Raw genomic sequence first — 11,083 nt, 5'->3', positions numbered from 1 at the left:
GTCATTGTCCAACTCTCTGATGCATAACAAGTGATTGCAAAGACCATGGCCTGTATCAGATGTACCTTAGTATCCAGAGAGATACCATTGCTCTTCAGGACTTGGAGAGGTCCCTAACAGCAGACTTTCCCATGACAATATGCCTTTTACTAGGATGTACCACAAGATTGGTGATTCAAATCTCCCAGCTGCTTCTTGGCAGAGAGATGAGGCGATCTGCTTCAGGAAAGACTCGCAGCCTTGGGAGCTCTGTATGGACAGTTCCACTGTGCCTGGCAGGGCTGCTGTGAGCTGTCATCAGCAGGACAGGGGTAGATTTTGTATGTTCATAAGCTCATTTTTGGTTAATTTTATAGGTGCGGGCTTGTGCATCTGTCTGCCTTGGAGCTTCCGGTGGGTTTGAACCACTAGTCTTTTGTTTAAATGCTGTACCACCAAAGCCCCTCTGTGGTCTCAATTCGACTATGACTCATCACAAGCTTCCACTGGGCTTACAGCCTTTCCAAGAGGCTACTGTCCATCTTTCTCTTAGGGAATTGCTGGGGATTTGAACCACTGACTAGCTGAAATTAGCAGCCCGAGACACTGATACACCACTCACTATGCCCCAGTTACTCACACCCAAAATGTTTATTGAAAATGTTCCCCAAAGGATTACATCAAACCCACAGCTGTCCAGTGGGTTTCCCCACTCAGAATGAACCTATGAGTACAAATGCCCCATTGGGTTTGTCTTGGCTGAAGGCTTCACTAACGTAGAGTGCCAGGACTTTCCTCAGCAGCGCTCTTGGGCAGACCTGAGCCCCCAACCTCTAGGCTAGCAGTGGAATGCAAATACTTTGCAACATCCAGAGACCTAGAAAATGTCCCGAGGCCATCACAAGACTGTGGTGGAGAAATCTCTAAAGAGATGTTGCTGGCAAGGAATTTCACCTGGAGAACAAATCCAGAATGTTCTCATCTCAACTTGTCACTATCGTAATATCATCACAGGTACATGGAAGCAATTTATTAGAATGATACAACAGATCCAAAGAGTGTCCTACGTTTTCTCAAATCAAAAGCTCAGACTCCTTACAATTGTTGTTGATTGTTGTCGAGTCGAGCATGACTCATCTTGACCTTATGAACAAAAGACCTGAAGCCTTTCTATAACTATTGTCATTTCTCCAAGTCCATAGAGTTTCCAGAGGCATGTGGTTTAGAAAGTAGATGCCTCTCCTGCTTCCAAACTGTAATCGACCTGGGAGCTCCACCAAACACTGCCCACGATGGGTAGCCATGATGGTGGTTGGCACACCACGACCAATTCACAGCAAAACCCTCCATTGGCTTGCTGAGGCTAAATCACACAGGAGGAAATAATCCATCTTTCTTCCAGAGTGGATTAGAACCACCGAAGAGATACTACTGTCTCGGGGGTTAGCAACACAACTCTGTAAAGGTGATCCCTCCTCCACCCGGAGCTCCCTAAATTAAAAGAAACACACAAACAAACCAGAGCACCCACTTGCAGCCAAATGGCCACAACCAACTCCTATGGCTGGTGTTAATCGAGAGTTCTCCTATCATTTTCTAAGTGTCCTGCCTAACTCGTTCATCCGTAGTTCCCTGCTGGTACCTTGTCCTAGCAAACTTGTCCTGAGATGTTTCCTCAGCACAAACTCTTTGGTCTTGAGTTTGCATGAAATGACATTTTGTCTTCTTGGATCATTGTGATCCTTTCATGATCTACTAACGCTCATTTATCAGAACCCATGACATTGTTTCTAGAAAGTTCTCATTCTTAACTGTGGCCTGAATCCACCTTTTCTCCCAGCATCCTCAGACCAGCTTGTCTTCTTCCACAGTATTGAGATCTATTCATCTGTCCGCACATTTGAGTATGTGACTGTCATTGAGGGTGGTGCCCTCTCTCACAGTGTCCTTCACACGCACAATGCTGCTTTCTGAAAGCACATCTCTCTCTGATCCAAGGAGACATTAATTGCTTTTGTGATGATGTATCGCTGCCTCGTGAACTGATAGCACAACTGGCAAGCCTGATCTCAGACCACGAGGCCGAGCCTGATCAGGACACGTCAGCTGTTAGCCCAGGTGCCACGGGCTGTAATTTGAGGATGTGGACAGAGTTATGTCATTCTCTTGAGAGACAAGAAACTAGAATTCTGTCAACGCAAATCTAAAACTCCACAACCAATGGAACTGGAGATGCCACTCCCCTACTTCACATTAAGACAACACTTGCCAAAGAAATACCTGAACTAATTAGAAGGATGTGACTGATACAGGGATTGAGAGAGGTGCTTTCAGCTGCAGATTATGGGTGTGAACTATGCACCATCGAGGATAAAGGGAAGTCATGAGAAGGGGTGGATGACAAGGCTTCACAATTCTGAACCTCTCTCCATTAACAGACAAGTTTCCGTCCAGTCCGTCTCAAAGGCAAACTCCCCGAGCTCACTGCAGCTGCCACGCAGTGTCACTGCCTTAATGGTACACAAGAGCACTGTCATAAGTGAAGGTGGCCCTGTCGGGTCAGTCAGCACCAAGAAAGTCTGTCTAAGAACATGGCGATTCTGTATCTGGCGCAGCAAAGAGAATACGAGCAAAATAAACTTCTCTCTTACTGTATCGCTTTGGTCCATCTTCCAAACAAAACGAAAGGGTTAATGTGGCGTCGTCCTCAAAAAACTCAGTGGCAAACGCATCCCACCAGAGGTTGTCACTGTCCTGCAAAGAAACAGAGTAATTGTGTAAGCGGCAAGTGCTGAAGAGCTCAGAGGCAACAGGGAGAAGGCAGAAGCCCAGCACATCCTCCTTGAGTGGGTGGTGTGCTGGAGAGGAGGGCTGTGACGTGGCCACCCTTCAAATGAATTGCCTCAAATGGGGACCATGTGCCAATGCAACAGCCAGTTAGTGCGAACCCAGTGAAAATTAATTCTCTAGGACATATTTGAGGGGCTTTAATAAACTTCCCATAGAACGCAACATGAAGCTTCTTACAAAAGGAATTTGCATTTCATATAAAAGACTTCTCTCTCTGTGCCCCTCTCTCATTCTGTCTCTGCTTCCCTCTTTCCCTGCCTTTGCTCCTTTAAGAAACCATCTTTAAGAATAGAAAACCACATTCTTGCAACAGGTTAAGGACAGGAATATTTAAAGAATTTGTTTGGAAAGAGATTTGTGTGCGTGGTAGGTCAATGTGAATGAATATCCTTTGTTTACTTTGGATACATCACGATAGAAGATCAATTCTTAGAACAGGAGATCATCTTTAATAAAGTGTAAAGTCAACAAAACGAGGTGATCTAAAGAAGCGAGAGAGAGTGTGTATGTACACATATGTGCAGTTGTGGGGAGCTCTGATGGCCTGGTGGGAAGGAGCCGCAATTCCAAACCCAAAGGAATATGGTTCGAATCCACCAGCTGCTACACGGAGAAAAACAGTCAATCTCCTCCCGTGTTACTTACTGCCTCTTAGAACTCACCAGAAGATCAGGTATTGGTTGGTTACAGCTCGACAGTACACACCCACAACAATATATGCAGTTGCTATTAGGCACTGTTTGGTCAATTCTGACTCTTACTCAGGCCGACCTGATATGACATACCTTAACCACTATGGTCCCACGGCTCCTTCTCGTAAGACGTTTTAAATCTATGTTGTTGTTGTTGTTTTGGTTGTTGTTATGTACCATCAAGTTGCCTGCAACTAATAGCAACCCTATGCACAATCCTCAGAATCCTGCCCTAGTCTGAGATAGTATCATTGCCTCTAACACACACAAAGCCATTATCTCAGTTACTGTGTTGGTCCATCTCATCCAGGGTCTTCCACTCCTGTGCTGTTCCTCTACCCTTCCAAGCATGATGTCCTTCTCCAAGGACTGGTCCCTCTTGGCAACATGCCCAAAGTATGTCAGATGAAGTTTCAAAACCCTTGCCTTCAAGGAGAAGCACGGTCCCACTCTCTCCAGGACACTTATATATCTCTACATCATGTCTATATCGACATGACTGTTTGGACTACACTAGTTTCACTCAGGGAGAAAAATGAGTAAACTCCTCCTGTGCGATATACCACCTCTGAAAACCCACTTGAAGATCAGCTATGATTCAGTTCAAACACTATATGGTACAAACTAACATAATAACAACAATAATATTAGCTACCCACATACATAGATATAAATATAGGTCATAGATATGGATATATACAGACATGAACAATTGTGTAGCTTGTAATAGGAAGGTCCCTGACGGTGTGGTGCTTAAACAATCAATTGCAAATCTAATCCACCAGTTTTGCCACAAAGGAAAACTTTCTTATAACAATGGATAATCTTTACAGAAACAGATTTCTAGATCTTTCCTCCCATAGAGTTGATGGATGGATTTGAACCATCAATCTTTTGTTTAGCAGCACAGTGCTTTAACTATTGTGCTCTAGGGCCCCTCTCCTGTATGAATGTACAGACACGGATTTATACACAGAGATGTAGTCCTCACACACTCCTGTCACATCTAAACTGTGTATAGGAATGCGAGCTCGGAGCTACCCACTGGCTCGTCAAGAAAAGTTATCAGAAACCGAGCAATTCTGCGGAAAGCGGGCTTTCCACATGGAGTCTGTTAGCCTTGGGTGAAGCACTCCTTGTGCTCATTCAGCAAACATGCTGGACCTGATCCAGTTCAAGGCAGTTAGAATCACTGCTAATCTCCTCAGGAAGGGAGGGCCTCCTACGACACAGAATCAGTGAGATTTTGCAGTTGTCACAATCAAAGTGGGAATCCTACCAGGCCATCCTGCTCGGTCCAGGGCCTGCTCTGCCCCCAAATTCTTAGGCACAAGCTTTTCCTGGAAGGCTGTGGGCCCATGCCAGACTCTGGGACAGGATGCTTCCCAGCTGCTCCGCTGAGAGGGAACAGAAAAGCAACCTTTCTGCTTTCCATGTGAATAGCCTTCAGGGGCTTGGGCTCTGGCGGGGACTTCAGAGACCTCTCTCCCTCAGATGAAGTCCTCTGGCTTATGACAACATTAAGTTGTTGTCACTGGCAGGCCTCCTGAATGAGCCTGCCTCCCAGCGATGATAACTCAGGAGCCAGTGAAGATTGATGCTGTCCTCTGCTTCCGGAAAGAAGCAGCTCAGATAAATGTTACTCTTTCCTTGTCTGATGTAGGTGGTTCTTTGCTTGGCCTCCTCTAAATCTGCATATAAAAGGCTACCACGTTTTACATGAAGACACATGGAACACAAACCACCCAGGGGCAATCCAGGAGTCCACGTGAAACAACAGCACACGGATAGTTGCCACCGAATCACAGTGATGCTATAGAAGATGGAACAAACTGCCCTCGACCAGCCTCTGGGTTTGCTGCAGAACAAACAAGTCTTTCCATTGCTTGACTTTCATATCTCCAGGCACTTATTCCTCGTGTCTCTAAATCTGGAAGCCCCACTGAAACCTGCTCAGCGTCATAACATACGAACATCCACTGACAGATGAGTGGTGGTTGCAAGTGACATACTCGTCCCTCCAGAGTGATAAAGAGCACTGATGTTAGTCTAGGGACTAAGGTGCACCTGATCCAGGTCATGGTCTTCTCAATTCCTTTCTATGTATTTCAGAGCTGGGCAATGAATAAGAAGACAGAAGAAGAATCGGTGCATTTGAGTTGTGGTGCTGGAGAAGAATATTGAACATATACCATGGATTGCCAAGAGAACAAACAGGTCCAGCCTAGAGAGGGTGAAACCAAGTTTCTTCTTGGAGGTAAGGATTTTAAAGCTCCATCTGACATATTTTGGGCATATATTCATGAAGGACCAGTCTCTGTAGAAGGACTTCATACTTGGAAGGGTGGAGAGAGATCACAGTAAAGGAAAACCCCTAATGAGATGAACTGACACAGAGATTATGACAATGGAGTCAGCTGTGCCATAGAAGTGAGGTTGGCTTAGGATAGCGCAGAGTTCAAGGTCATTCTTCATAGGGTCACTACGAATTGTCATCAACTTGGCGGCACATGCCAACAGCAGCAACATTAACAGGAGGAGAGCGCCCATCTTTCTCCTTTGCAGTGGCTGGTGGAGTCAAACAACAGAGCTATGCTGCTTTGGGCTCACAGCACAACATGCTATGGACTCCTCAGAGCTCCTTACATGAAACCGAACCCAGCTCTCCAGTGGAGGAGGAGAGAATTATACAGCTGAACCACCAAGGTGTGATGGCTCCAACTATGAGAAAAATGTCTAACCTAAGGCAGGATTCAGTATGTGCCATTTAGTAAATGAAATGCAGCAGTTCGTGTGCTTATCATCATTTTACAGCTACACAACCCAAAGCTTAGGTGGTAATTCTCCAAGTGGTTTCTGGAGGTGTTGTTAATTGCTGTCAAAGCAGCTCTCAGTCATTAACAGGACAAAGGAGAATTTGGCCTTGCACCATCTTTCTGACCACTGACTCATGTATCTGTCTCTGTTGTTACTGTGTCTGTTACCTTTCACTGACCCTCTGCATCACCAAGCAGAAATTGGTCTTCTCTGACGACATGCCCAAGGTAACTCAAGTCTCACGTGGCCAGTAACACCCCACCAGTAAATGAGACAGCTGGTCTCTCAACGCGGATAACACAACACAGGAGACCCATCCCCAAACTCTGCTCTGTATAATACTTATGACTTTCTCTATGCTTCAGGAGGAGGGGGTTAGGATGCAGGAAGAGAGGTGGGAAGATTGGGAGGTAATCACTTGGCGTGGCTTACAAAGAAAAGCATTTTATTCTCTGAGCTTGACTGTCCAACCCAGGAAGATGGCCACGCAGCCATGAGCATCATGTCACAGGGGCTACAGGCAGAGAACACCCAGCTCTCAGCAGTGGGGACCACGTAAGAGGAGAGCCATCCTCGCATCAGCTCACAGTCCCGCTGGGTTAAACGGGGCAATGAATGTAACTCCTTGGTGCCATTTCCTTACCTGGAATTGGGGGTTCATGATTTTAATAATAACAGTGGCGTGATAATGTACCATCAAAAAGTACTACCTTAAAAAAAAACCCAAACAAACAACACATACACACACACACACACACACACACACACACCCCTACTGCCTTCTAGTATAGATATGAGCGTGAAATTAGCTGTTTGGTGCCAAGCTTACAAAGAGTCAAAGGAACCCTATGGACAAGAGAACTAAACCTTGCTGCATCCTGGGCCATGCTCACTGGCCCAAACCTGGGCACAAACCCACAACTGCAGTCACTCTGCCAATCTGTTTCCCTGAGGGTCTTCTCTTTCTATGACCCTCCACTTTCCCCCATACGATGCCATTTTCCAAGGAATGTTGCCTCTTAAAATGTCCAAAATGTGTGAGACAAAGTCCTACCATCCTTGTCTGAAAGGGGCACCCTGATTACACTCCCTCTACAACAGATTTCCTTATTATTTTTGACAGTTTGCTGCATATTTAATGTTCTTCAACCACATTATAATGCCGAGGAGTATTTCCTCCCCCTTGGTCTTCTTTATTCACTGTACAACTTCCACATGCAACTGATCACAGATTTTATCAGATGCACCTTAGTCTTCAAAGTGATATCGTTGCTCCTTTAAGTAATTATTAATCATAATTGGTTCAAATAAACTGGTAAATTCAAAGTTCCAAGAATGCAATATGTTGTTTGTTGTTATGTGCCGTCGAGTCGCTTGCGACTCATAGCGACCCTATGTACAACAGCCCTAAACTCTGCTCTGTCCTGTGCCAATCGCACTGTCTCTGACACTTCCGTCCCGATTATCCCAGTCACTGAATCAATCCACCTCATAGAGGGCCTTCCTCTCCTGCGCCTCTTCCTCTCAAGCATGATGTCCTTCTCCAAGGACCGGTCTCTCCTCACAACATGTCCAAAGTATGTTAGACGGAGCCTTAGAATCCTTGCCTCCAAGGAGCCACACGGTTTAACCCTTTCTAGGACGAATCTGTTTGTTTTCCTAGCAGTCCATGGTATTCTCAATACTCTTCTCCAGAACCACAGCTCAAAGGCATCAATTCTCCTTCTATCCTCCTTGGTCATTGTCCAACTCTGATGCGTAACAAGTGATTGCGAAGACCATAAAATTCCCACTTTCTTTCTCAACAACAACAAAAAAACCAACAACACACCAAACTCTCCACCCTGGCATCAAGTGGATTTCAGCTCACTGTGGTCCCACAGGATAGAGCAGAACTGCCCCATAAGGTTTCGAGGCCTGTAAAACTTTACAAAAACAGAATGACACATCTTTCTCCCACAGAGCTATGGGTGGATTCGAACTGCCAACTTTGTGCATTGCAGTTGAATAGTTACCCATGGTGTCATATAATTTCTAGATAATAAAACATCCCATGCTCCAAAAATCTATCAAAAAACCAAATTTTGTTTATAAATCAAGAGCTTTACTATCAATCACTTCAAGTGTTTACAGCACAATCACCTGGTAATAGCAGCTGTCTCTAACATCATTAAAAATCTTAAGGGAAATTTCATAGCTCTCCCTTGTTCTTAATCACTCAGGAGCTCCTTGCCTGGGTTAGACACTCCATCTCTCTCTCCCTGTGATCTAACCTTGAATCTAAGCAATAACCCAATTACAACCAAAAGCCACGTGAGAACGCAGGCTTGTCTGAGGATGCTGAGAGAAAAGATGGATTCAGGCCACAGTCAAGTGTGAGAACTTTCTAGAAACAATGTCATGGATTCCACAGTGCCTACAGGAGGAAGCTGCAGAAGATGGTGAAAAGGACGTAATGATCCAAAAAGGTGACATGTCATTTCATGCAAATTCAGCTCAAACGTCATTTCATGCAAACCCACAGGCAAAGAGCATGTGCTGAGCAAACGTCTCAGGACAAGTTTACTCAGACAAGAGACCACCAGCAGGTGACTACACACAAGAATCAGTTATTTTTGTCCACAACTCTTGGAAAAACATTCCCTCCTAAAAAGTAATATAGAAGTTCTCAATGCCACATACAAAGTAGACTTAAAAGAATATGATTTTGCAAATTACTACCTAACTTAAGAGGGACTGGAGAGCATTATGCTAAGTGAATTAACTCAGTCCCATAAGGACAAATACTGTATAAGACCATTATTGTAGAATGAGTATGAGACTCAGAGGTGGGGAGGGCGAAGCAGAGGGATGAGGACGGATGGGGAACAGGGGTGCTTAATCATAGAATGACACAATTGGATGGGTTGAGGGAGGGGTAGGTAAGAGAAAGGGGAAAGATCCAGAGTAGAAAACGATGTATACGAACCAGTATAAAATAAAAATTTTATAAAAAACCAAAGGAAGATGTGTTTCGCTGAGTGGTGACTGAATGAGTGGAACTCTGTTTTTTACAGTCACAAACCAACTTAGGAAAGGCACTCTGAAGAGTGTTTAAGACATTTTTGTTGCTGAGACCCTCGTCCCATATTGTTTTACCATCATATATATCTCTTTCTCCCTCTCTCTGTATTTATCTATCTTCTCTCTCAGTCTCTGTCCCTATGTATGACAGATGGCTGTCTGTCCATATATGTGTGTATGTATTTATGTATTCTCTCTGTACCTTTTATCTCTATCTATCTATCTATCTATCTATCTATCTATCTATCTATCTACCTATCTACCTATCTATCTAAATTGTCACTAAACTTCCCACCTCATGCATGTACAGGAAGCTTCTTAGTTGTGAGGGGGGAAAATGGTTTCTGTATGGAACAGAATAAAGGAAGTGATAAACATGGTAAGATTCCTAACTGACCACTGTTTCCAGTGAAGGACAGTGGGTAAGCAAAGTTGCTGGAGTGAAATGGAATAAAGAGATGTTGGCATAGTGGCAAACCCCTGGATTCATCATGAGACCCAGATAAAATCAGCCGTTCTTAAAGTTCTTGACTTGCTTTGAACCATCCTTACTCAAACCGTCCTCAACAGGATTAAGGGGCAGAACGAAATTTTGAACCCAGAGATGATAGATCCTTAAATTCTTTGTTGTTGTTCAGTGTCATCGAGTCAAGTACGACTCAAAGGAACCCTACAGACAACAGATCTGAAACTTGTCGGATCCGGTGCCGTCCTCACAATCTCTGAACACTCGATCCTATTGCTACAGTCACTGTGTCAGTCTCCTGCTCAATGCATAATGTTGTCAGATGTCACCAAGTCAGAGTTAACTCACAGTCACCTTGAGGCTGAAGTCTAACACTTCTCCCATTAGACTGATATAAAAATACAAACTGCCTCTTATTACATGGCTGGCTGCCCTCAGGGAGATTGCCTAACTCCTTTGAACCAATCTTTACTTCCTAGATTAGAAACTGTAGTCTCAGTAGACTACAGTGATAAGATGCCCAGCCCCTACTGGTGGTGTTGTTATGTGCCGTCGAGTCACTTGCATCTTACAGAGGCCCTGGGTACAATAGCCCTGAAACCTGCTCTATCCTGTACCAAGTTTACTGTCTTTCACACACCTACCCTATTATCCCAGTCACCGAATCAATCCATCTCATCAAGGGTCTTCCTCTCCTGCGCTGTCCCTCCACCCTCCCAAGCATGATGTCTCTTTCCAAGGACTGGTCCTTCCTGCAACTTCCAAAGTATGTCAGACGGAGCCTAGTCCCTATGTGCATCAGAGCAGAACTGTGCTCCATAAAGTTTCATGGCTGTGATCTTTGTGTCAGTGATAGCCAGGCCTTTTTTCTGTGTGCCTCTAGGTAGACATCAATGCTCAGCCTTTCTGTTTGCTGCCAAGAACTTTAACTCTTTGTTCCACTCAGGGTCTCCTACTCAGTGATGTTGGCAAGTGCCACCAAGTCAGGGCCAACTCACAGCAACCCTATATGTATACAAAAAACACTGCTCTGTTCTCTGTCATCTTTAAAGCTGTTAATGTTTGAGTGCATCGTTACTGCCATTACATCCTTGATGTAAAACAGCTATTATTATTCATTATCTCATTAGACCCTTCTGGTATATATAAATAGAGGTTCTAAGTTTCAGAGAAGTAAACTTATGCTGGAAAAATCAGAACGTTAACATTTATTGCC

At 44.5% G+C, this 11,083-nt stretch overlaps 1 protein-coding gene across 2 annotated transcripts in view; it reads right to left on the bottom strand.

Annotated features, from left to right (window-relative positions):
* The window catches only part of LDB2 (LIM domain binding 2), a 625,377-nt gene that overhangs the window by 377,913 nt on the left and 236,381 nt on the right, over positions 1 to 11,083 (bottom strand). For both annotated transcript variants that reach the window (XM_006884517.1, XM_006884518.1), the window contains exon 2: positions 2,631 to 2,733. In XM_006884517.1, coding sequence (XP_006884579.1) covers positions 2,631 to 2,733 — 103 coding nt within the window. The remainder of the gene's footprint in view (positions 1 to 2,630; positions 2,734 to 11,083) is intronic.

Source organism: Elephantulus edwardii, unplaced genomic scaffold (assembly GCF_000299155.1).
Source record: "Elephantulus edwardii isolate Elephantulus edwardi_28Jun2011 unplaced genomic scaffold, EleEdw1.0 scaffold00035, whole genome shotgun sequence".
In the NCBI taxonomy this organism is placed as follows: Eukaryota; Metazoa; Chordata; class Mammalia; order Macroscelidea; family Macroscelididae; genus Elephantulus; species Elephantulus edwardii.
This window is presented reverse-complemented; position numbering and strand designations above follow the sequence as displayed.